The sequence below is a fragment of the Labrus mixtus genome, chromosome 11, assembly GCF_963584025.1.
Source record: "Labrus mixtus chromosome 11, fLabMix1.1, whole genome shotgun sequence".
NCBI classification, from domain to species: Eukaryota; Metazoa; Chordata; class Actinopteri; order Labriformes; family Labridae; genus Labrus; species Labrus mixtus.
The window spans coordinates 15011224-15038907 of NC_083622.1; the positions used below are offsets into that span (position 1 = coordinate 15011224).

Here is a 27684-nt window from a genome sequence, read left to right on the forward strand (position 1 = left end):
AAACTCAAAAGGCTGTAAGGACAAACTAGTGTCCTATCTTTCAGAATTAGGTCCACAACATTTACGTAGGCTATGTTTGGATATGAGTGCTATCGTGCAGGAATATCATTTAATGATCTAATGCTATGTTCTGATCCTAATTCTTGTCAGCAGAGTATAAGCGTCAATTAAATGTATCCAGTGTATTTGGGTCAGAAATTGGGTGAAGTACAAGTATAAAATAGCATCAAAAGGAAATGACTATACTTCAAAAGTGGTCTAATATTCCATATGTTACATTCATGTTCTATGCAGAAAATCTAATAATAGTTCTAAAAAAAGATCAACCTATGATTGACCTTAACTGAGTTTTTACTGCATGAACATTTGAGGTAAAATTAATTTCCACACATGCAACCATACATTAAAAAAAAAAAAAAATCAAAAACCATCAGACACAAATCACATTCCCTGTGACTTAAAGTAAAATAAAAGGTTAATTCATAAGCTTGAACACAGCAGTGGGTTCTTGGGATAATATATTTATTTAGATAAAAATCAACAATGGAAGAAACCAGCCTACACAACATTGTAGTATGAGACCTGCAAAGAAAATGCAGTCAAATCAATCAATGTGCAATCAATCTGATTAACAAATCTTAAGGTATAAATATCTACAATGTTGAATATACATTCTTTTTTTATTCACAGGTTTGCACTTCTGGTGTTCTGAATGAAAGGAAACTTTAAACATAAGAAAGTAAACTTCAAAATGCTGCGTTTCCAGTCTATGGCTTGTTTTGTTTTTTTTAAAGGCTTTTATATTCTACACCAGAAATGCATTTTACAGTAAAGAGCAATTTGCATATGAAGACAGCACCTGCATTTTCAGGATAACTTTCAAGAGCAAACACTAAATGGCAAGTGCAGCAAATCTGGCTGCAGACTTTGGTGGTTTTTGACATTTTGACCAGATGTAGAATATCAAACAAAAATAAAAAAAACAGTATTTTTTATTAGGATATATTTCTGAAAAGTGGGTGAGGTCAGTCTATTGCATTGATGCATGAGGAAAAAAAAAAAAGAGAGAGTTGCGTCTTCAGGTTCAGTAATTATTAAGTCTACAGCCTTGAGTTGAGTAAAACAACAATATGTCTGACTGGAAAGAGAAAGTGTGGAAAGAAAAATGATGTGACGCTGGTGTGTAACTGCATAGCTTTATCTAGGACCTAAATAGTATGACAAGCCAGCTCATACTTGTAGCAGCGTTGTACTTTTTAGCATTGCACATACAAAAAAAGCCAGCCTTGGGCAAACAAAATCTCAAGTAAGGAAAGCTTTCAAAGAATAGAAACTACGGAGGTATGCTGTACGCCCTGATAATTAAACTACCAATACAACAAGAAAATAGCATTACACTGAAACAACTGGTTTGTACTCTCGAGGGCATTCTGTGGTTCTAAAATTGGGTCTGTGGATCATCAACAGTGAGACTCTATGACGCAACAACATTAAATTGAAACAACACTAAAACAAACATTCCAGCTTTAAGTTGCAGGCAGCATATAAACATCAGTGGATCCACAATAATGCCAGGAACTGAGGATATTAAAGGGGTAACACTGACTATTAAATCTCTCCAGAACACCAGATGGGCTCACCGGTCCATCACCTGCACCCAGGTTGGCCCGATGCATGAGTGGTCATCAAATGGAACGAGGCATACAGAGGTCAATAAACAGCAACGGGATGAATTTTGACACTTTTTTTTTTGTCTTTTTACAAGCAGCTCACATCGTTTCTATCACAAAGTGCTAATTGCCAACTAACCCTGCTGGCTTCACAGGAGATGGACGACGGAGAAATAAAGTCGATGTTTATCAGAAAAAAAAACGTCAACAGATGATTAATACTATGAAAAGTCTCTTGAGTGTTAAGTGCCAGTCCTGTCTTTATGTGAACACACAACACAAACAAATAGGAGCCCATGTCGTGTAAGCTCATGTTTCCAACACAACACAGAGACAAGTTGGATGAAGTGAATGAGCACACACTGACTGCACTTTGGTCACACGCAGGCAGGCACAAAGTAAAGAAAAAATAAACACGTATATAAAAGTCAAGCTTATAACACACTTGCACAGAATGACAGATCAACTACTGCAAAAGTGCAGAGTGGGCATAAACAGCGGCTAGTAAAGGAAGAAGAAAACTTCAGCCCAGCATCTCTGAGAGGATGAGTGTATTACTTTATTTTCTCTTCACGGTCCTGGTTCTCTTCCATCAATCTGACTAAAAATATTGCGGTAAGTACTACGAGCTGACAGGACTGAGCATGGTCTAATCCTGTAGCATGACTTTGCTGCTTAAAATCCTGCTCTTCTACGGGTGGGGAGGATTTTTCAATCGCAGCTTCAGCTAAATCCTATTCATCACACAGCATCTCTCTCTACAGACCTGGCAACCCCAGCCCTGTTACCAGGCAAGGGCAGGACGGTGACAGTGCCAGCATTGTTTGCATCTATATTTAGTTGGGCCTGATAGAGGGACTGACCCTCTGAAGGGCATTTTTGTGTACCTGAAAGTGCTTCAGTGGCAACTTGCTCCGAGGAGTGTCCTCAGGTTTATTAAAAACAAAGACCACTCCAAATAAGATGGAGAGGAGCAAAACAAATCTGGACTACCAGCTACTTTTACTTGGCCAAAACACAAGTTCAGCGGCTTTTACACGATACTCCTACAATCTTTTTTTCCTTCAGAGGGTCCTGGAGAATTGCCTAAAAGCCTTTGATTTGTAGAAAACAGATTGTCAGGCGGGAGATACCCTGCGTGAAGAGAAGTGGTACTTCTGACACACTGCATGCTGTGCAGAGAAGTGGTGAGCAATAATGCCTGGTGAGGAACGGGGCGCATCCTGAGAGGAAATCAGTGCAGTGGAGTTTAAAATGACTATTGATAGGCGAGAGCCAGGCTTTTAGCTGCCACTTGCTCTCTCTTACTCACGTCAGAAAGTAGTAAATCTTGAGCAGCAGTTTCCAGTCTTAAAATAATAAAAGAGAAACATCTGAAAAATTGCTTGTTAAGATGGGACGTAGTTCTTAAGTGGGTGTCTTCAAAAACATCTCAGTGCATCTTCACAACTCATAATCAATTAAATGTCATGTTGGCATTGATAATATCAGCACTACAAAAAGCACCAGGCAGCATCTCGACAGGTCACTCTGTCCCTGTGTTATATTAGAGATTTAATATATCTTGTCAGTATGCAGTGCTGAGAGTAGAAAATGATTTAAATTTAAAAGTTTGCGATGTCAGAGCAGCTGTGCCAAAGAAGCAGAGGTAAATATAGAGGTAAATATTCAAAAATGTGGAGTAAACAAACAGCATACGATTACATTAAACAAACATCATAAAGTGAAAATCAACAGATAACCCTGTCATGATTCAAGGATTATAATACAGCAAGAGAAAAAGGATGTATAAAAAAAAAAGTTAAAAACTTCTGCATAGGTTTAGTCATGGATCATTTAAAAACTGCAACAGAATACCAAGAAATACTTAGGGCAATTCATCCAGTTTAGAGCATTTTAGTCGGTTGTGTTTTCGCTCTGTAATTGCATTAAGCAGAGTCAACACAGTTACTTTTCACAAAGTGAGCTGTATTGACTGCCAAAGTGGCATAATAGAGAACACAATGTGGAGTTATTAGTCTGATTTAGAGATGTTCCCTTAAGGACAAGGGGCCATTTTGATAGGATGACTCTATACAGAAGCATACAGCATGCCTATTTGCTATCTGATTAGGATCTCGAATGACTGCCTTGGCCTGGATGAATCACCCATTCAGACCTCGTCTCAAGACTCTCCTGTTTTGCTTCCAGTCCGATCGTCTGCTGCCTAACGGGAGATCTGTTAAAGTATCTGTGTCGCATGTGTGGGTGAGCGCAGGTCTTTGATCTAAGAAGCTGCTAAATTACCATTTGATTCGAAAACATGACTGTCTTCCGTGGGCGTGTTCGTTTTGTCTGCCAGATTTGCATCGGTGCATGATGATGCAGACAAGTGGCAAGAAATGTAAAGCGGAGGGAGTTCTATTTCACTTCTCTCCTTTTTTCTGTTGTCTCTAAAAAGTGGGCAATCTGCTAGACTGCCCTGTCCCATCTTTCTGCTTCCTCTTTTTCCTCTTTTAAGCATTGCACTGCCTAAATTCATCTGACTTTCATTTGCTCTTTCTCCTCTCCTTGGGTGAACTGCAGTCCTTCTGTTTTTATCTAACCTTATTTAAGGACCAATGCCATCAGTGTTATTCTGGGCTTCCACAGTAACAAGGCCCTCCCCATCAGAGATTTTAGCCCCTATGCCTTCAGTTAGCTCCACTTCCTCAATGGGGCATACAAAGAGAGAATCGTCGTCCCCAGTACAGGCAGACATGCCCCTATCGGTCCGTTCCAGCTTGCGGTGCTTGCGCGGCTCCATGGGCGAGTCCGCCTGGGTGAAGACGGCGCGAATTCTCCCCGCACAGACGTCGGCAGCCTCCCTTGTCTCCCTGGAGAGCTGGGATAGGCTGAGGAAGCCGTGGGGGAGGTCGTCCACCACGCACAGAGTCACAGGCTGGTCTATGCTCCGCAATCGCTTGGCAAACATCACAGAGTCATCCAGCATGGGGTCTAAAGCACAAGCCTGAGAGAGGGGAAGGATAAAAAGAGGGGGTAAAGGGAGAAAAGCAAATTAGGATTCCCTTCAGACTTGTCAAGAATCTTAATTAAGGGATAAAGAAAAGGAAGCCAAGCGTCCCAGGCTCTTTTGTCCCAGCTTTCTTTACATTCTCGCTGACTCACTCTAGGCACTTTAAATCCAGCACCTATTTCCTCATTTTCATATTAACACCCTTTTCAAAAAACAGCAGGCTTCAACTTCCCCCATGTCTCCCCCATCACACTGTCTCACTCTCATAAGCAGTGAGTGTTCAGCACTCTACAGTATTCAGCTTTTAACATCTGGAATAACAAAGAACATTTGCATTGCTTATTATAAACGTTGGACAGTTCTCTCAGTAGAGAAAGACCAAACAGCCTATCACACAGCAGAAATAGCATCAACAGCCAGTCAGCTGGAGTACACGCCCACTTCTCTGCTGCTGAACAGTGTTTGGGCTACAAGTGAAAGAAAGGATGTCTACTGTAAAAGGAGAATGAAACACAAGGGCACATAAGTAATGGTGAAAGTGACTCCCATTATCCTACCGAGATGAGGACATTGATGTAACTTTCAGTCCACAACTATAAAGACATTAGTATTTGCTCAGCTAGAATCCCCTCGCTGCATATCCTCTCCACTGAAGAACAGCGGAGAAATACGAATGGATAACGTGAAATGGATTTATTTTTAATCATTCTCTGAACCACATCCATTTGTTTGGTAGAGGAGGAGTATTCTGCAGATGAGACTGCTCCCATCAAAAAATTCATGAATTGTAAACACTGGAGGAATATTAATGCAAACACGCTGAGCTAATATTACCTGCAGCCTCCCCCCCCCCCCCCTGGACATGATGTGTCCACAGAAGAGTGTCAAAACAATATCCCACCAAACTGCTTTATTGTGTCTTCTTTATTGGTTTGATTTATCTTTACTAAATAAAATGAAATAATTTCGCTTAAAAATGCGTGAAAGACAGCTTCACCGCATGTTTAAATCATGAGCTGTTTGATCTTCTAGTTTATTTTCATTATACGGATACTCCACAAACTGGTGGCATATCAAAAAACGTATTGTAATAAATAACACAAATCTTATTTATGAAAACATTGACTCCTTTGGAAAATTCACCTCCTTTAAAATGAACTTCTGCTTCTTACCACTATATGCACAGGAGGCAGTCCTTTCAGCATGCTGTCAGGAGCCAGAAGAGGAGAACAATAAGGATCCTTGACCACTGGAGAGCTCTCCACCCTCATCTCAGCGAGCTGCGCTGAGCGGAGAGGCTCAAACCCAAGGGGGAACTCCCTAGGGTGCTCCAGCTCCGATCCCTCCTCTCCAGCAGGGGGCGGTATGGCCACTGAAGACAGGTCTCTGGAAATGCATGGATCTGCATCCTTTCCGAGGTAGAAATTCACATCTTCTGGCTACATGAAAGAAGAGATGAGATATAATTCAAGTGAGTGTGGACAGCACTCATTGGTCAAAAGACAATGTACGGTCAAGGATAGAAGAAATAAGAAATATATGTCAGGAAACTTGATTAAAAACACACACACTACGTTGTCCTTGTGAAAATGTTCAAAACACTTTGGCTCAGTGCCTGGGCGTCTTGGCTGACCAATCCTGGTTTCAAGGCAGGGGGAGTATATTTAAAGTCCTACGTCACCTCTGCTTGCTATTTTTCTCAAGCCAGCCACTAATCCACTCCGCCTGTGTGAAAATACATCCGAGGATAATCTGCAATACCTTGCCAGCACACGCACAACAAAAAGTTTTGATATGCAGTCAGCAATTTTCAGCAAAATCTCTGTTTGAGGGATTGGTGACATAATCTCAGCTGAGTTCACGAACATTGTACACGCACATCACTGCAAGGTATGCAGCATTGTGTGATAGAGGGACAAAACATCTCCATGTTGATGTTCTCTTCAAGTTTCTCAAAAAGGCTTCAACTGCATGCAGCTTGTATTGAAAAGATTTAGCATAAAGGCAGACGTGAGCTGATCATTGATAGGAAGGCTGTTGAGATTTCCCTTAGCTCCAACCATGTAAAAAAATACATTTAATTACTGAACCTCCACTAATCACAAGGTTTAATACCCAGACCCAGATACTCACTAACAGCTTAGTGAATTTTTTAGCAACAGCCCATATATCTTAATACTGTACATTTCTTCTGAATATTAAGTGAAAGCATGAACATCTTAATGTAAACATGCTCAAGCGTGACGTACAGCTCGCTCAAAGAGCAGTGGTGAGTTGTGAGAAGTGGAATTGTTGTGGGATCCCAAGTCCTGGCAAGTCTGGCTCTTGACAGATAATTTCCTGGTGGGGAACTCTGAGGTCTCTGATGGTACGGGGGGGTCAGCATGAGGAGAAGAGATGGACGCCTCTGAAATGCTCTTCCTCACTCTGTCTGAGAGAGGATATGAAGAGATGGGAAATAAGAGCGACTTAGGAGACATTTGGCAAAGTAAAACACAAAAGTGGGTGCATTAAAAAAAAAAAACATTAGCTACACAAATTACAGGATGTGGTGTGTGAAGGATGAACACACCACATCCTGTGAAAAGGGGGCCACTGAAATTTACTTGGTCTTAATAGCAGCTGGAGGACACAGGGCAAAAACACACCAATAGTAGTGCAAAACCACTTTCACTTATTCTTCAGATTCCACTTATCGTACGTCCTCTGGTTGAAAGCCAACAGATAAAAGCCTAAAATGCAAATTGCTGTGTGTCAAAAAGAAGGAGAGGAGAAGTGGGTGGAGGAAATTCAAATAGTGCTGTCATGGTAATATCATCCGCCCGCCCGAGCCGTCAAAACACAGCTGTAAGAGCCGTCATGGCTGGTCTCTTCACAAAGCGCCAGCAATCTCTCATCTCTTTAATGATGAACCATCTCTGCGCCATGATGGCCATTTAATAATGTACACCCAACAATGACATTCTCATTAGTTTGGGCTTGCAGCTGTGGGGGTGTCACCTAGCTAAGGGGACACGAGGGAAATTAAGGTTCGCCACCAGATTTACGGTGGTGACAATAAACAATTACTGTCTAAACCCTGCTGCTCCAAAGAGGTGAATTGATATGAATGGAGCTACAGGAGTGTTATGTAACAGAGCAGGATAAAGCCGAGCAGGATAAAGCCATAATCAGTTAGTTGAATGATGAATAAAGGAGATCTGTGTCTGTAACTTCCTCCATATGGGTTCTTAATGAACTTTGGGACATTGAAGTCATAAAACTTAAATAAATTACCTTAATTAAGACACTGAAACTGTGGGTGGAACAACCACACACACAAACACAGTCACTCTCACCACAGTGAAAAGTGAACTGTAGTTTGGAAAGAGAGATGGGACCAAAGACGCATGCGGTTTGCGACGACACAGTAAAACACATTTATGCCACCCACATCTCATCCCCTGTTTCCACCTGACTGCACAAACAAGCACAAGCACACCCATGCATACAGTCACAGTCGGTGGTGTACCAGTGGCTCCTGGTGGTGCCTCTGCAGCTGTGCTGGGAGAGGCCGAGGCTCTGTTTGAATCCAGCAGAGAGTGGATCCAGTTTGAGGCTCCCTGACGGAAATCTCTTAGCAGCAGTGCCGTGTCTCTTTTCACCATGCTCAGTGTGCTCACTTTCTCTATCTGTGTCTCTGTCTCCGGCGCGCTGCCTAGACGAGAGAAACCAAGGAGTGTGGAAAAAGTCAGAAGCACAACACAGATGAGAATGTCTTTGGTATTCCAGAACAAGCATGAATAAGAAAAATCAAAGAAGACACACAAGTAACGAAAAAAATGGAAAGTAGATTATCAGTGACACAGAGCAATGATGATGTGCAACAATTTGTATTACAGAGGTGATAGGATGAGTGAAAACAAAATGATTGTGTTTTAGTTAAGTAATTCAAAAGGCCAAACAGAAGGACAAAATTAAATCAATAAAATTTAAAATAATTGTTACAGCCTAAAAAGAAAATAACTCATGCCACACAAGAGGTTTTGTGAATTTTTACTGTTAAACCCAAAACCCTAGTCCAGGCTATTTGATTAGGAGTATGATTGATGTGGAGCAGATGGCAGTAATGTGCAGAACTGCTTGACAAAAGAGAATGGAGGAAAATAGATCTAAATTCACAAATAACATCCTGGCTCGATTTCTTTTGATAACACACACTCCTACCTGCGTAGGCGCCGAGACACTTAGAGAGCACGCTGAGAGGCAGCAGGGGATCCATAAGTGTTAGCAGACGAGAGGGTGACGCGTAGGCGGTCAGCAGGGTCGCTGGGTAGGCTGCCACGATGCCATCTGGCATTCTAACACCAAAGGCAGCAGCGCGCATCGTCACCGTCACAGACAGGTTGCCTCCCGCACTGTCACCGGCCAGACACACTTTCTCTCCTGTCCAACCTGGAGAGAACAAAATAGGACAGGGATGAGAGGAAGAAGGGAAAGAGGGAAATAATTATTGATAGCGCCATGGGGAAAAAGAAAAAAGTGGAACACAAAATAAAGATGAAAAAAATAAATTTCTGAAACTATGAGAAAAATCCACTGAGGTTCAGATAAAGGCATTGTGACAAACATAAATTTACAGTAGCTACTCTCTCCACAGTTACACTGCTGAATATGAGGCTGTAGAGAGGAAGCGTTGTCTCACTGCCTCCCTCTCGTCACTGTTATCATCTTCTTGTACTTCTTGTAACATGATTCAATGGAATCACTGTTAATTTGACACAGTGTTCCTCAGCAGTTGGATGTACCCAGAACTGATGAGATGTCTTTTGTTGTCTGCTTTCATAGTAAGCATCACAATTTGTGGGAGGATACAGAACAAGGGCTGCGCTCCAGACATTGTGCTGCAGCATGATTACTTTCAAAGTGATGCATGAATTCCCTTGAGAGGCACAGGGAACATAAGTGGGGACTCATTAATTCTAATAAATCACTTTCTTTAACCTGCCTTATGTATCATTTCAACTGAGCATACTCTTTCATTACTTAAAAACGTACACAGAAAAATGCAGAGATTAAACATCCAAAAGTCTGTGTGTACCTAGTAGGTGGGGGTTTTTCAGAGCCCAGCAGTAGGCGTAGAAACACTCCTCCAGAGCCCTTGGGAAGGGGGCCTCAGGGGCTAAAGAGTAGTCCACTGACAAGATGGGGACACCAAGGTCCTGAGACCAGCTCTTCAGATAAGGCTGCACAAGACAGAATACAAGGGGTACAGAGGGGTGAATATCTGATGGGAAAAACACTCAGTTTCACAGTGAATATATTATGTGTTGTAAAATTTATGAGAACAACAGCAGCCACAATAAAACACAGAGGAAGTGAAACAGAGAGTCAAAGAAATATGGCGCGAGAGAGATGCGTGGGTGGGAACATTAAGAAGCGAGGATACAAAAATTATGAAAATTATGAGTCCCTCTGATGTCATCTGTCTGCTTTCTGGATTACCGTCTAGACAAAGGGAGAATGAGCATTGCCCTCACAGTCACCTCTATTTCCTATCTTTACATACGGTAATAACAGGTGGCCACCACATGTCCTAGTTTGCTGTGTACAAAGGAAAAATACAAAGAAAATGGGATGGTGTGGATGTGGATTTAAAGGGATTTAGAGTGCTGAGCCTTTTTTCTTTTTGTGTTTACTATTCTGATGCCAACCTATGGCAAGTGCTCCACTTCACAACTGAATTGCAGTGACCTTGAAATGTAAGAAAGGCATCAAAACTTGTCATGAAAAGAAATATTCCTTCCACAATGCACTCATCCTTTCTCCTCTGTCTTTATCTTCTCTCAACAGGTTTCTGACAAGCTATGACAGGGCTGTCGCTTTCACTGCCAGCCCTCCAATCACAATGTCAGGAAGAGCATAGTGTGTGGATGCTTGTATGATGGCTCAGTGACCAGTGAGTCGGTATGAAAAATAATCAAAGTAGCAGCTTCAGCAGTCAGCTGTGCCGTCTTAAGGCCTGTCCTGTCACAATAAATCTCAATAATGACATGCGAGTGTGCACGCAGCTCAAGTACTGCTCAGGTCAGTGAGGCTTTGTACAAATGAGCAAAGATACTCCAAAAGGTGCAAGTGTTTGCAACTGTATGTGTGCAACAGCCATTGTTGCTGGGCTACGATTAGTGTGAACATGTGATGGAGTCCATGGGCAGGAGTGTCAATCAAAAAATTGATCATCTGCCTGCATTAAAGGAGCTAGTAAATAACAAAAAATGGCCAACCAGAAAAAGAAAAGTATGTGTGTTTGTGCTGTTGGGCTGGGCAAAAAGCTGGTTATATTTACATGACTCAGGAAACCCTTCTTGAACACACATCCTATTAACAAAGAAAAACTCTCAGACACCAGTTCAGAGTCCCAGATCTGTTCTCACAGCAGGAATTAATAGGAGCTTCAGTCCCACTCATTCTCTGACAGCAGAGCAGTTAATCTGCGAGTGTAAACGACTACTGGCCAAACACTGTGGATGGGTGGGTGTGTGTGTGGTCTGATTCCAAGTTGGTTAATGCACAGATGCCAGTTCATCCATCCCTGTGATCTCAGCATCACTGAGGGCACTAGAGGCTTCTGCTGCTGAAGGACACTAAGTAAACAAAACAAATTTTGTAAGATATTACAAAGATTGAGAGAGAGGATGTTACAAAAAAAAACAAAAAACAGAGAGCCCAGGAGAAGAATAGAGAAGGAAAGTCTGACAAGGCTTCCATTAGTGCCTGTGGTAATCTTTTTGCAGGGTCATACGGTTCTCTTTTAATTCAACATGACAGCCCTGTTCACTCCCTTGTCTGATTGCTCCTTCTCATCTTGTGGTTGCTATGCAGCTGCAGATCAAGGATGCCCATGTCCTTGGCAATTTCACAGAGCCCTGTCTCGTGGTAGCTGCAAGTAGCTTGATGCCACATAAAGATTGTACACAGCCAAAGATGACCAGAAAAGTATGAGAGAAACAGGGAGAGGCAGGGGCCCGCACAGTGTCAAAATATGATTTCTTATTAAGTATAACTGAGCAGGTTTAGTTCTTCTAATAACTAATTAGTTCTTCTTTCATATATTGGAATTTCTATAAACTTAGATTTTTTTAAATTACTGTCTTGAGAAACAAAGAAAAAAAAAGATCCAATCTAATTGTTGAGACATAAAGCCTAAGTTAAGTGTGAGTGTGTCCCTTTAATAAGGAATTAAGTAAATACCAGGCAGCAATCATTTACAAGAAAATGAAGAGTGAGCTTTGTGTAAATCTTATAAGTAAATGACTCATGGGGCAAGACCAAATTATCTACATCAAGTTTTCAGGGATTAATTACAAAATAATTGGGGTATCCACAGACATATGAAGAGACACGGACTGCTAATTCCTCTGCTTAGCCAACCATAGTTTTTTTCAACCCGTATGTAAGCTGTGGTTTGATTACAATTATCATGAGTAAACAGTAGCTACCCTAGTAGCTAAAAAAAAGTTAGGCAAACTATGAATGGAGAGTTTGATCTCACCTCATGGGACTTGGAGGTCTGGGCCACAAAGCCTCCACCATGGAAATGGATCAGGAGACAGGGGGATGGGGGAAGGCGTTTGCTCTTCAGTCCCAATGACAAGGAGATGGAGCCCCCCTCAGAGCGGGAGAGAGAGAGCAGGGCCTCGCTGTCCTGAAGAGAGAGACAGAGAAAATGAAAACAGCCCAAATACATCAGAAGATGAAAGTGATGAGACAGTTGTGTTTGCATCATTCTGATAGTTGTTCACATACTGTGCACAATGCAAACAATGCCTTGTTTTCAATGTTAATATATGTCATTGCCAGTGATAGCAAAAGGGCTCCTTTGAGAGAGGGATTAACTAACTGTTCTGCAGCAGTTTGCTGCCAGCCTTTCCAGCGCCTGCATGAACGCACACTAATTCCTGTTCATTAACAGAAACAAGGAGGGAGGGGAGCCGTCTTTAAGAGGAAGGGCTTCAGCTGATGCAAGCTTGTATTCTGCAACAGTAAAAAGGGACACTTGTTTTGTTGGAGCGTGATCAATGGCTGAAAGTGTTTGTTGATGGCACCTGGTTAAGTGCCAGACTGCAAAGTAAGTAGAACAAGCTTGAGGAAGAGAGGGAGTCTCTCTGGAGAACATAAGCAGGGAGGCAGAGGAGAAAATGTGAGAGTGATACCTTTTGACAGAGAAATAGAGACAGTGGGAGAAATAATGACAAAGATTAAATCCACGAGCACGAGTGAAAGCAGTCATGTACTCTTGCAGCTGATAGAAATATCAGACATGCTACTACATGTACTTTGAATATTTAATGAACTTTCAGGGCAGGTATACTGTATGGTTTTAAAAGGGACTGTTGAGGAAAATTGTCACAAACAAGGTCACACAGCAAATACTTCTACTACAAGGAAGGAGTATAAGATACATACAAGAGCTAGTCTAGGGTTGCATAGAACAGGAGATTATAAGGCTTTTTTATATTGCATTTTTCACTTGTGGCACTTCAGAGTGAACAGAATAAGGATTTCCGTACCTGTCCTTCACGCAAGTCATACGAGATGAGCCTCATTTGAATGGGAGCCATGCCGATATGCGCCGACGGTGGAGCTATAGTTACAGATGCATTGTGATTGGTCGCCAGGGGAAGGTCAAAGGGCATGGGGGGCACAGAAAGAGCCCGGTTCACCTTGACTGTAGTGGATGTCATCGAGGCAAGACTCTGGAGAGGGAGAGAGAGATAATGGTGAAAAAGTGAGAAAAGATGGACAAGTAGGGAGAAAGAATTGAGACAGAAAGAGAGTAAGTACCAGAGTGAGGCAGGTCACAGGAGAGAAAGAGAAACCAGATGAATAAATCATGAACTACTGAATAAATTGAATTCCACTCTATAATTACAAGCCAAACTGCAGAATGATAGAAAATGTACTTTTACCAGAGGAAAGTTAAATATCCCTGATGCAGTTACAAAATGAAAAACAGAGAAGTGCACTTATCTGACTGCATGGATTAGAGGGGACATTTATCGACGATTGATTACACAAAGATAACGAGTGTGTTCGTCTGTGAGTTATCAAGAAGCATTTACAAACTACTCACCGACAGAACTTCAGTCTCAGTGATGTTCCAGAAACTCTTCCAGAAATGGACGTCTAGGTTCTGGGTGATGCGTTCAAATTCTGCACCTCTTAGCTCCGGGTCGATGGCATACTTTCCTGAATTAAAGAAAGAGCTGGCTGCTACACCTTGGAGAGAGATAAAGAGCGATACAATGAGAGGGGTGTGTTAATGGGTTTGGTACTCTAGAGACAATGTCATGAAAAAAAAATGAAATATGGTTAGAAATTTAAAAAAAAGGGCAGGAAGGCAAAGAATGATGTGTGTGGTTGAAGAAGGACAAAATGGACTCAAAAAGTGATTGGAAGGCAGAAGTTCAATATCATCGCTACAAGTATTACCGCAAAGTCAGAAAGAGTAAGAACATCAAAACTAGAAATAGAAGGCCTGAATCCTCAGACATAGAACAACAACATTAGAAACATGAACTCACTGAGAACACAGGATATCAATTGAAGGGATATAGAAGGATTGTTAAGAAGGATTCAGAGTGATAAAACACAGCAAACATTAAAGACTCCAGCAATAGTGACCATAGAGACCAGTTGCTTACACAAAAGAGTTAAATGGCTTTACTCACAGCACTAGGGTGTTAGCATTGTTGCTCAGGCTGCTCATTATGGTTCATGATACAATGAACATATATTTATCTTCTGGTCATAATTAGACTCGCTCTTCTCGGTATTTACATGTGGTGCACGCCATGAGAGGAAAATTAAGTCCAATCCCAGGGCTTGCCGTCTGTGCCGTATCGACGCATAGTTAGGTACAGGGTTTGTCAAATTTAAGTCGTAGATTAGACGCAGAAGTATAAATCAGGCTTAAGTGGTAGGTTAAATGTGTTTTTGTTAGTGGAAGGGGCATGACGTCAATACTGTGGCTCCTCCAGTCGATCCCTATTGTGCTGTCTCTGGCCTTAGATAACTTCAAGGGGCAATATATCATCATCTGCGCAGGGGGTATTTTGGCTTCACTTTTAATTAACAGGAGGGGGTGGAAATGCACCTTCCATTTTATATGCAATGAATGTTTAAAACAGATGAATGTAATGGTTCTGGAATCTAATTCTACCTTGCATTCAATGCTCTACAATGAGTCAGGGATGTAAGGTAAAGAACGATGGATGAAGAATGTCACTCTTGGACACGATGTGTGTACCTAAAGCTATAATCTGTAAACTACAACACAGACTCAGGAAAGCTAATCCAGCTAACAGTGCTGTATGCAGAACCATTACGAATTGTGGGATCTGCAGGAAAGAAAAAACTTCTTCACATAGTCTTATAGCCTGAGGTCACTACAGAGGACTATGATGAAAGGGAGAGGGGTTCAAGTACACTCACCATACGGTGCAATACCACCTGCCTCCACTGTGGCGCAGCACAGAGCACAAGAAACCGTGAGGGTTAAAAGGTTCCTTTTTAAATCTAAAATCAATTGTGTGTGTGTGCGTGTGCATGGAGAAAAATATGTAAGTTCTTCTATCACTGCCTCTGTCCATAACTGTGTGCAATGTTCAAAACATTTTGAAATATAGAAGAAGCATAGCAGCTATCCCTCGAGAATCCAAAGGATGAAAGAGCATGTAGAAATCTAAACACACAACATCAAAAGGTACACAGTGAGAGGGCCATGGAGCAATGTAGAAGAGGAGTGGGGATGAGTGCAGGCTATGAATGAGAATCAAGTGTCTGAATGATGAGAGGGTACAGCTACAGACAGAATGATGCTAACCTATTCCTGACTGATGCCGTTTGTAGTTTTCTCCAAAGGCAACAAGCCCGATAGCGAGGGTCTGGAGACAGGGCCGAATGGCTGGAGTGAACTGGAAGATAGGATGGACAAATAAAAAAGACAAATAAAAACAGAGAAAGACTTAAATTAGAATTCATATCTATTGTCCTTGTAAAAAGAAAAATTATTACCGTTATCATTCAGCTAGAGCAAGTGAAATTGATGATGGGACATCAGAATATCATAGGAGTCTAAGACATTATAAATTGATGCCGACAGCACTAGAGAGGTTTCATCATTTTTTCCCTTTAGTTTGATTTTGACCTCGGTCCGCTGAGGTTTCAGCCTCTCTCGTTATGCTTGACTTAAAACACAGACTGTGGCTGTACGATCAAATCCTTTACTCACTACATTTTACCTGCAGGTCTGAGCAGCAGGTGTCATCCTTTAGCTGTAGCTCTGGATTTCTTTCCTGGCCTTCACTTATTACTTCACTCTCCCGCTTTCTTCAAATATATCCCTGTAGGCTTAGATGTAATTATATGAGCACCTGGTGACAATGCACAAGATTTGTTTTCTGTCTTAGACATCAACAGGTCCTGAATCAGCATGCAACACAGCTCCTGGTACAGGCTCATATATATCAGTCATTTAGTGCAGTCGCACCTGCACAAAACTCCTGATGTGAGAACCCGGAAGGATATAATCGGGAGAACTTTGCACATGTGGGAGGGGGTGGTGACGTTTATTCCCTGAGATGCATTACCATAGTCTATATGAATGCAACCTCTACGATCTCAGTGAATGTAATTCAACTCCTGCATTTTGATATCTGTTAGCCAGTGTGTGCCTCTCTGCTCTTTTGTTGATATTCTGATTCTGTCTAACTACACACACTTAGGTTATAAAGGCAAATATTCTAAATGTAGTGTTGTATAGAGGACTGTGTTGCCTCGTCAACGTTGTACTTTTTACGTCATGTCTTGCATCAGGAGAGCCCAGCCCCTTCCTCTACCATCCGACATGGATAGTCTCCCGCTGTGAGGTGTATGTCTGAACAAACAGATGAGGAGGATTTCAGAGGCAGTCCTCCTGAAATTCTCAAGAAATTCTCACAAGCGCGTAGGTGAAACAGCTATTGACTACTGCAACTCCTTACTAACTGGTCCCCCTGCATGCACACTCAAACCCCTACAGATGAGTCAGAGTGCAGCACAGTGGCTGGTCCTCAACCAAACCAAAACAGCACATCACTCTGCGTTTCATCTCAGTCCAGTGGCATCCAGTTGGTGCTTGCTTAAAATTCAAATCCCTGTTGGGAGCTTACAAAACAGTGACAGAAACAGCTTCTCCTTATCTAAACTCCCTCATCCCGGTCTACACTCCTTCCCGCCCACTACTCCCTGCAAATGAGAAGCACCAGGTCCTACCTTAACTATAGGGCTCTAAGTCACTTGCTAGACTCGTTTCCTCTGTAGTTCCACAGAGGGGGAATGAATCACCAAACTCAAGATCCCTTTCCACATTAACAAAAAGCTTAAGGCCCAGCTCTTTCATGAACACCTATGCACTTCATGATAAAGATGCTAATATTGATATTAATGGTGATAATGATGAAATTGTGTTATTAAGGATCGGATTCGAACCTGGGCCGCCTGCTTTGAGGACTACAGCCTCTGTACATGTGGCGCTCTAACTAACCACTAGGCCGCCGGCCCTCCCTGAGGTTGGTTTTTATTATGGTTTCTCTGTACCTCTCGGGTAACTCCTGATTCTATCCAACCTGCTTTCCTTTCCACTGAGTGTCCCTTTGTCTCACCTGTTGATGAACAACGAGGAACTCCTATTTGTTGTACCTTTTATTCTTCACTTCTATGTCATGTGTCCATTACTCGCCCTTTGTAATGCTGCTCATCTCACCTGGAAGCCAAGGCAACGGCCATAGAAGCATCCTTTGTGCATGGAGGAGTATTCACGGACGAAGCTCTCACTGAGGCCACTTTCATCTTGGAAAAAAAGGTTGCCATGGCTGTTGTCATGAAGCATGCGCTGAGCCAGGTAGAGCAGGGCACGCAGCTGGCACAGAGCGCTGCAGTAGGCCTCCATCTCCCCCGCATTGTGTGCCGCTCGAAAGAAGATGCTGCGCCGGTTTGCGGTGATGTAGCGCCCCTTCTGGATGATGTGAAGAAGGCAGCAGCGCACCAACTAGAGTAGTTTGAAGATGACAACAGTTTTAATATTCAATGGTTTATATTTAATGTGAATTATGTTGATGCCTGCAGCATGGGTGAGGAGCCCAGGACAAATCTGTCACTTGCTGGGACAATAAAGTTGATCTTGACTCAATGAGTTTGAGTCTAATATCTGCTTTGCCATGCTGCCTTCTACATCTGTCGAGAAAAAATTAGTGGACTTTGCTAAGAACCGTGTCAATAGTGTAAAGTCAAACTCTTTAGAAGAAGATAGTTAAAGTGATGTGTACTCTTGAGACATTGAACAATGATATATAGATGATTATTTCCTTGTGTAAGGATGGACAAACAAAGAGAATTATATTACATTTTATGTAAAATGTATTTAAGGGCTGTTACGGTTCTGCTTAAATTGCAAAAAGATTTAGCTATTAAGCTTGAAGGGGGAAAAACATGTACGATAGCATGCCAGAAAGCAAGCATTGGAAATGCTCAATGCTTCCCCACTGTGTTAAAGATTAGTCAAAGTTGCTGTGTGTGTGGATGAGAAGGATTATAAATGTTGAAATCTGGAGGCTTGAAAACAGAGCGGCATTCATTTGCTGCTTTGCTCCGACTCATTCAGTTGTGGTGGGCTGTAGCTACTGAAGGTCATGATGTTTCATCAATAACTGTAGAAGATAAAGTACAGTGAGTACAGTTGGGTTAGATACTCTGCAGCTGGAGGAATTTATCTAACCTGATTTGCAACATAAAATCAATCTGTTAAACAAATGGACTGACCTTGAAACAAAGCAATATCAAGGCACAAAGGGGCTGCTGAGCTGTTTCTCACAGTGTGGGGAGAATATTGATAAGAATGTGCTTCCGTACGAGTGCTTATTATTCTGCTGCACTTTGTTGATATGAGAACAAATACACGCCCCCGAGACTTAACACGCACACACACACACACACACACACAAAAACATCCCACAGCTTACCTTGACCAGTGAGCGATAGCCGTTTGCAGGTATGTGAGGGTCAAAGTCAAAATGATGGTACACTGCAGCAAAGCCAGAGACAACAGGCTCCAGACTGCGAGCGTGTTCCTGGATCAGCTTCATAGTTTCGACAAGCCTCCGTGCCGCATCACCCTGCGCCCCTTTGCCTCCTCCTGAGAAGAAAGTGGCATTTTCTTCGCACACGCTGTAGAGGGCCGCAAACACCGCCTTGGTGTCCATCACTGGGAGGAGCGAGACAGAGAAGCAAGGCAACATTTAATAGTTGTGTATAGAGAAGGTGCTTTAGTATAATACTTTATGTATTCAAATGGGCTGAGGATAAAGGCTTGTATCCTATTAACATGCGCTGATCTCATTATTAATCATTCCAACTTTCTGACCCAAAAGCATGCTTCATCTGCACAGCTTCAGGCATTGTTTCATTATTTCTGTAGTTGGAAAAACTTGACTTTCAGCTGGTATCTTGTTATGTAAGCACAAAAAAAGAACAACCTGATCCCTATTCTGCACCATGACCACACTCTATATCAGCATGTAGACACTGTACCAGCCCAGGTGGGATAGCATTGGATATATTCAACAAAATGTTCTCTTGCTTCTATTAACTAATCCCACATAGCCGGGCGAATAGAGGCTCATTGATTGAAACGTGTTAAGCAAGCCTTGAAATTAAATGATGTAAATCCGAGCTAAGCAGCCAAAATCCGCAAAGATCTAGGCAGACATGCATGGAGCAAGAGGAGAAGGCAGAGGCCCTTTGCTCACGTCACGCTGCTGGGAACAAACTCAGATTAGTCATACACTGACAAAAAAACATAAACACACTCACATGAGAGTCCCAAAGGGAGGTATACAGCTGTGTGTGTTTATCAAGTGTGCTCATATCTCTGCCCTAATGCAGCAAAACAAAAGATCCAGTGCTATGTCCCTGGTGGATTCCTGCTGTTGGACTGAGCTCTTCCACCACCTGAGACCTCTGTTTCCACAACAACACCAAGTCAGACAACCAGCTGGTACTTACTGTATAGGGTGACTAGCATGCTGAGAGACAGAGTACATAGGAGAAGGGAGAGGGGACGTGCAGAGAAACAAAAGGAGAGACAATTTAAACAGCTGTGCTTTCCTAACGGATGACATTTGTGGGAGGGCAGCCATTAAAAAAAAAAAAGAATAAAACAGTGAAAGAATAATACAATAAAGAGATATACAGTATAAATTAATCAAATAAAAACAACTGTTGTAATATTAAGACAACTAACAATCTTAAAACAGTTTGCTTATAATATTTTTTTTCTGTGTTTATTTCTGAGTACTTCTCAATGTATGCTAATTTACTTTATGCAGGATCGATTACATCTGGTCCATTTTACTCTTTAACTTTTCTTAAACAGTGTTTTTTAAAATCCATTTCATACTTCCTTGTATTTTTCTTTAAGAATAATTAAAACGTTCTTTTATTAGAGGACCCCAGTGACTCCTGGTGGATACATTCAGGGAAGATGTTCCTGTTACTGAGAAGTGTTAATCATTTACATTGCAGGACTTTAAACTGCATGGAGAGATGGCAGATAACGGTCAGTTTAAGATGACTCTTGAAGAAAGACTATGCTGTTTTAATCATCTTTCATTACATCATGAATATCTCATGAACATCCCAGATGACATTAGACATGCCTGGAATTGGGTCTGGTTCAGAAAAGCAGCACAAAAATAAATAAAACTTTAAGATTTAGAACAAATGCTCAAAGTGACATCTGGGGATGTGGAGCAGAGGTTGTCTATGCATGCATGCAAAAAAAAGGAAACAGGTTCCACTAAATGAAATATTGTTTTGAGGGTGAAGGTAATAATGGAGGCCTTATCGTGCAATTATTGTACTTTTCCCTGTCATTCAGGAAGACTAACGGGAGAGGCAATTTCAGTTTGTGGAAAGGAATCACGACCCACTGACATTTATCAGCCCCACACACACACACACACACACACACACACACACACACACACACACACACACACACACACACACACACACACACACACACACACACACACACACACACACACACACACACACACACACACACACACACACACACACACACACACACACACACACACACACACACACACACACACACACACACACACACACACACACACACACACACACACACACACACACACACACACACACACACACACACACACACACACACACACACACACACACACACACACACACACACACACACACACACACACACACACACACACACACACACACACACACACACACACACACACACACACACACACACACACCCCACACCCCACACCACGATACAATTATCAAATCACTTCTACCAAATAATAATGTTTTAATAATACATTTAAAAAATATATAAACACTCTTCAAAGATTATCCTGCCAATTTCAGATCGACTCCTCACAGTATCACATGGATAAGGGAAATTTCGGAGTTCAAAAAAGGAGGTAAAAGTGTGATAAGCAGTGGACCTGACACCAAGCTGCAGTGAACAATCCATTAATCCTGCACTTTACCTTTTTAGGGGCATTTTATATTCTTCAGTTAATCAGATAAAGTGATGAAGTATCATACAATAGTCTTTTATTAATCATCACAGAATAATGATGTAATAGCGACTTTGGGCTGTGCATCGTATTGTACACATACCGTCATAAAGATGTTATTAAAAAATGTTTTACACTTAGCAAAACTGAATCCCCTTCAGATTATGTTAAACACATACTGGATGGGAAGACATCAGACTGAATAACTAGACCTACCACTTCAAAAACAGAAAAAAATGGTTCTTCTCAACTTCAAACCAAAATAAAGGTGATGAAGTGTTCACACTATCATGCATTCAGAATAATGTTGTCATACCTCCACTACTGTATGTCCTTGATATCATATCCAGCAAAGAGGACGCTCCCTGTATGTGTATAATGTTCCCATGAGGCCCATAGTCAATGTCTCAATGATTCCAGGAGGTTTCCCTTTGCCCTGAGGATCAGAGATCAACCAGAGCAACTCTACAGAGCCAAAAGAGCCAGCTACACTGAGCAGCACCCTTTTCAATACAATCTCATGTTCTATCTACTCCTGAATGCTTAATAAGCGCAATTTCACATCAGTTTAACCATATGAAGGGAACACTTTATCTGACAAACATTAAAGTCTGTCTCGTGACATCCAAAGGTTAGTGCAAACTCAAACAGAAACATTTAAATAACGCTCGACAAAGATTGTATAGTGTTAAAAAAGATGAGCCAACTGTCTCCCTTAACTGACTCAGAGAATCTTTTATTTATGATTTCTGGTTAGATTTGGATGTAACTATCGATTTGATTTATCTACATTGAATTCACACTTACACCCTAAGACTTGGGCAAAGCTCAGAGAGTTTCCATCCAAATGACTTATACTGGAATGCAGAGATTACAGCAGTGAGCAAACCTAATGCATCCGCAACTAGAGTTTTTTTCTTGCTCTCGAGGAGAGCTTTTGGATGTCTTTCTGATGTTCATTTTTGAGTACAAACAAAGCTAAGATGTAGAGGATTATGAAAATAATGTGGATTGGATTTTCATGGAGATTCTACCTTTAGCTGACTCTAAAGATTGCAGAGGTTTGGCAGGGCGGAGAGATCAGGGCGGCATACAGCATGAGTAAAGCAGAGTTTTCCATCCACTCACAAAGAAAACATTAATCATACAAATTCATCATACAGATCAATGACGGGGACCTTCAGCAGAGCGGTTACTCGCGTCACGTCAAAACAATTCAACAGCTTACGTCAAGCACACGCAGAAAAACAGGTGAAATGTTGCTCCACCTCAGGATTTGGCCAAAAAACAGCAGCTCACACACTGAATAGGGAAATGTTCTGAAAGTCAGGAAACAGTTACTCAATGTGCAACAACTCAGCTCATTACATCAGCATAAATCTGGAAACACCACGAGAGACACACAAAGACCAGCTATAAATACACATTCATCTGTCTGCATAAACACAATCTGCAGCGTGGCCTGAGGCGACACAATGGCTGCTTTGGTCAAGCAGTCACATAAATGCCGTGCTGCAGGACCGGCTATAGCAGTAAGACCTGTTTGGGCGAGCAGCCAGACTTTAAATGACATTGCTTAATTAGAGCTGGGGGGTACAACTCTGTCAGCTGGGAGAGCCGATACGCTGCATGTTGACAGAGTAAGCTAGGCGTGAACTTTATGAACCTCTGGATCAGCATAAGCTGCTTTAAACCTTGCTTAATGATAATGAAGCCCATGCATATTACACCCGTCCTGTCCTACTGCAGGGAGTTTATCTTATGCAAATGGCATGCAAATAAGGCAGTGCAATCTTAACGGAGCACTCACTCAGAGTTCAAACAGGCCCAGTGATGACTCTACCTTTTTTTGATGAAGGATGACGCCTCAAAGAGCTCACCGAAAGCAATAAAGGTACCACCACACTTACACAGTGTCGCTGTCAATAAAGAATCAATGGGAAGAAGAAAAACAGGACTTGCCTCCTGCCTTTTGGTGCTCCAGTAAATACATTTACGACAAGCTACCTCTATCAATAGCAAGCAGCGTGTTCCATCCCCTCATGTGTCACTGACACAGGAGTCACTGTAAACCCACTGACAGCGTTCAAGGGTACCTGGTGTCTCCACATTTAAAATGAATGAGCATTAATTAGTCATGTACAACAACACACAGCAGCAACATCACAGACACAGAATGACTCATACAGGGCCAAAATACTGTGTGAACTGAGTGAAAACAAACCTGCTGCAGGGAAAGCATACAAGGAAAGGTAAATGGACTAGCTATTTGAAAGCTAGAAGAGAAAAAAGTTAAGAGTGTTTACCAGCGTCTGAGTTCAAGGCTTTGTCCTTGTTTGTCTCCTCTCTTCTGCGAAAGCAACGAGAGCATGGGGAAAAGAAAGAGAGAATGAGAGAGAGGGAGGAAGGGGTGGCACAGAGGAAAGCAACACGACTGTTTTTCCGTTTGGTTTTGTTGTCCCTAGTCTCTCCTATGAGGGTCTTTGCCTGTCAGCCGGTCATAACCAATTCCACCCAGAGATGACCAGCTGCCCTTTTCTTTCCTCTCTGCTAGTCCCTCCCATGTCTCTTAGACAGGGTTGGGAAGTTACAGACAACTTCAGCCCAGTTAACTTTCTCCCTGTGTCACTAGCTTATTTTGCTATTGGCTGTTCAGCTTGCAACTCCCTGTGACCTTCAACCGAATTGGCAGATCTCATTCAGAAAGACATTGGCAGGGACACAGCCATTAAACTATGAGATTACATCAATATTGGATTTTTTTTTTTTTTTTTTTAAATTGCATTGGAAGGTTTTTTCCATATTTCAAAAGGTCAAAAACTATGTGATTAAAAGACATGTCAGTAAAAGTTATTATAATCAACAAGCGTTGAAAATTAGAAAAAGCAATAATACAAAAGTTATAGGAGCTCAAAAATGAGGGCTTACTTTTCCTATTCGGCTTTTTTACACTATTAGGGGAGAAAATCCTCTGACGCTGCTAACAAGAGCCGAAAACCTTTGGACACTTTATTTTTACTTTAAATTATTTTATCAATGTTAAGTCCCAAGTGCCATCTTTTAGTCATCCATGTGTTGGAGCTGTGATTCTCTTTAATTAAACATTTATGGAAACACCTTTAAACACATATTTTCTGTCTGTGTTTGCAGTACAAACGTGGAGCGTCGCAACTGTTGACAAAGTTTTGGCAAAGAATTCAAAACGTGGAAAAAGCATTCACAAAAAAAAAAAAAAAGAGATCGATTCAGTACATATTGTTTTAGAGGGTCTTTTCAAGGGAAAATATAACCTTTGCTCATACTTCTGATTTCACAGATGACAGTCCCCATTACTCAAGGAACTAAAATCTGACCTTTCACACACAGAGACACAGGAACACTGAGAAACATAATGACTCTGGTGAAAAGTATTTGTTTTCTTAGTAATTATTGTCATTCATCCCACAAAGAGGGTTCATGGTGTCATTCCCACTTTTAGCTTTTTGCAGAAGAAGATGTTTTGTTGCGATAGGAAATTCCCAGGTGTAATTCACTGAATTAATGACAGCTGTATTGGTTTCAGGGTCCTGTTTTGTTTTTTTTGACATCCTGTCGCACTGTTGTGATTTTCTTTAGAACGATGTACAGTGTATGAAAATGTTGATGTTATAAGTAACACCCGTGTCATTCTACTAAAAATATCAAGATGCAATGGTGCTGGCAAAATGCCTTTAAGCAGCAATTCTATTCTATTCTATTCTAAAATAAAAACAGGCAAATACAATTGGAACAAGAGTTGTATCTGCAGATCTGGTCATCTGTGTCCAACTACTGCATATATAGCAGTGTTTTTTGTGTCATGTTTCAACCTCATTCAACAAGTCAGATATTCAGTCTTGTGCGCTCCGTGTTAATTCAAAGCTAATTCATATTCTGACACTTGTGTCCTTCCATATAATCTTACAGTAGCTCCCACTATCTTCCACTGCATAGGTTAGTATGCATTCAAAACAGCAGTATTTTTTTTTAACTCCTGATAGAAAGTGTAACTTGTGTTCAAAGGGAAGCAAACAAATATTTGTATTTTGGCAGGAAAAACTTGCTCGTTTACATTTACAACATCCCTTCTACACAGAAAATGTACAGGCTCTAGTTGTGATCGATTTTAAGAAGACTTTAAGCTATGTCAGTTTATGAACTGTGCTGTTCATGTCTAGGTCATTCCTAAGTAATGACTCTCTTTGGTTTATCTTCTGCTGAGGCCCGACAGTGTCACAGGTAAAACACTCATGTTACCTGTTCAGTCTTTTTGAACTTTGCCTGGTACGTGACTCTACAGAATGCCATGTCTATAGGAAGCCGGCTTTAAAAATAGCAAACTTGAGCACCGCACAGGCGAGAGGAAGCACCAACAGCAGGGGCTCTGCAGTGCTGAGGAGGCTTTGACCCTTCTCCCAGACAGAGCACTTTAATACACACAAGGCCAAACCGAACAACAGGAAACAGGCAACAATGAGCCTCCACACCCCCTTATACTAATGGGACACACAAAGTTTCCTTTTAGTTCATAATGCACCACCTTAGCTGAAATAAAAGATTATGATTCTGATCTTCAGGTTTGATGAAGACTGAGCATGTAAGCAACCTCACGAAAGATTTAGGATTAGTTTAAACTCTTCTAAGCTCATTAAACAGGCCCAAGACTAATAAAGACAGCCCATTCATAAAAACACAAGTGGGACTATTTAAAAAAAAAAAAAATGTAGTTAAAACAAACAATGTAGGCCAATGTGTTGGGCTCCTGCAAAGCCATGGATGCCTTTTCAAAGAAGTGAGACAGTATTTTATTTTGCAACAGAGAGGGTTTGTTTCATGTATTAAGAGCACCTCCACGATGCCTTCAGGTCCTTCCTGTGAAGTCTTTTCCTTCATCAGTCTGCACGTTCATCATCATGTGTCAGCCCTCATGTCACACAGATGGACCTGATCTACCAATTCACCTAATCGATTTAAGCACAGGACTTCCATGTATAACACGAGGTTAATCTAGTTCACAGTCCAGTCTCTCCCTTCTCCTCTTGAATTTTGGAGTAGCCTACCTGTGCAGGTGTGTCCAGCCAGTGTCAGCGTCTGTGACTAGGGTAGGCCAACAGAAAAAATGTTCATAAAAAAAAAAACAGCAAATAGACGTGTGTTACTAGGCAACGACTGCAGGGATGGCATTACACTCACAGCTATAACACATAACGCTACTGTAGCACAGATGATTCAAACCACACAGCCTACATGCCAGAGAAGGAGATTGAACAGATTTTCAAACGCAAAAAGATTTTCACGGTGCCTCCTCGTTTTGATGTCACACAACAATCACGGGATCTGAGCAGCTGAGACAGAACCAGCGGCTTAAATCCTCGCAGTGCACTTGGGCTACCGTAGGCGAGCTAACAAAGCTGCTAACGGGAGGTGACAGCTCGGGAGCGTCGGAAAGGGGATGTTAAGAGTTAAAACGTGAGAGGAGGGGGCAGTGACGAGGTCAGCGTGACACGGAGACAAACTCACCCACTGGACCCTCTTTGTGCTTCGACGAGCGTCTCCCATTCACACTTTTCTCAAACCTACTATTCCCACCACTCTTCTTGCTCGACGCCATCTTCGCCCACTCTGTTTACGCACCGCCTCTCACATCTCTCCTACATACCTGCCTGGGAGCGCGGTGACCCCGCCCACACCAAACATGGAATCAAAGGAATGCCTACGTCATGGTCCAGTAGCCAATCACGACACAGATAACGACAAGTGTCCGCCCATTGATTGGTTTTGGTTTTACAGTTTTGCAAAGGACATGTGAGTCCTTGCCCATTCAGCAGAGATTGCAGGGGTTTAGTGGTTTTTTAAAGACATTTTATGGAGGCATTTACGCGTTTTTTTTTAATACACATATTTATTCTTTGAGCACACAAGCAGAAAACTCGTTACAGACCAAGTCATTCAGTAATAATGAAAGAAATTATGTTAACAGCTTAAATATAATTCAATAAAGTTAAAGAAGGTAGGCCTACAAAAAGCCATAATCTCACTTAAACCTTTCTGGAGCATTAAAAAAATGTTCATTAGTAGTCTATATTGATTTGCCTTACTGTAAAGAATTTGAACTTTTTGAATGTTTTTTAAGCAATTCAGGGTGTTTTCTGTCAGCAGTCTTTATTAAATTGAGTTTGAGCTTACTACAATGACTATGCAGTAACCCCCAATTGCTGAAGGGGACTGAAAGGTCAGAAAAACTTGTATTTATTTTTTCAGGAATTGGGTATATGAATTTACAAGCAAGTTCCCTTTATTATAACTATAGGTCAAACACTGAGTTGTATAAGAGACAGATATATCAGAT

The 27684-nt window shown here is 41.6% G+C and overlaps 1 protein-coding gene across 2 annotated transcripts; it reads right to left on the minus strand.

The window, feature by feature from the left end:
- Positions 1-505: 505 nt before the first annotated feature.
- On the minus strand, positions 506-26983 carry lipeb (lipase, hormone-sensitive b). Of its 2 annotated transcripts, XM_061050230.1 has the most exons (14): positions 26856-26966; positions 23624-23667; positions 18705-18946; positions 17450-17734; positions 15530-15620; positions 13778-13923; positions 13215-13400; positions 12197-12349; positions 9746-9890; positions 8872-9099; positions 8177-8362; positions 6915-7096; positions 5838-6104; positions 506-4659 (listed from the first exon to the last, which is right to left on the minus strand). In XM_061050230.1, the coding sequence occupies exons 3-14, from the start codon at positions 18942-18944 to the stop codon at positions 4261-4263; spliced, it is 2508 nt and encodes an 835-aa protein (XP_060906213.1). In that variant the 5' UTR covers positions 18945-18946; positions 23624-23667; positions 26856-26966; the 3' UTR covers positions 506-4260. The 2 variants fall into 2 exon arrangements, with proteins under 2 accessions (XP_060906213.1, XP_060906212.1); XM_061050229.1 differs by lacking the exon at positions 23624-23667 and having other exon boundaries at positions 26856-26983.
- Between the last annotated feature and the right edge of the window lie 701 nt (positions 26984-27684).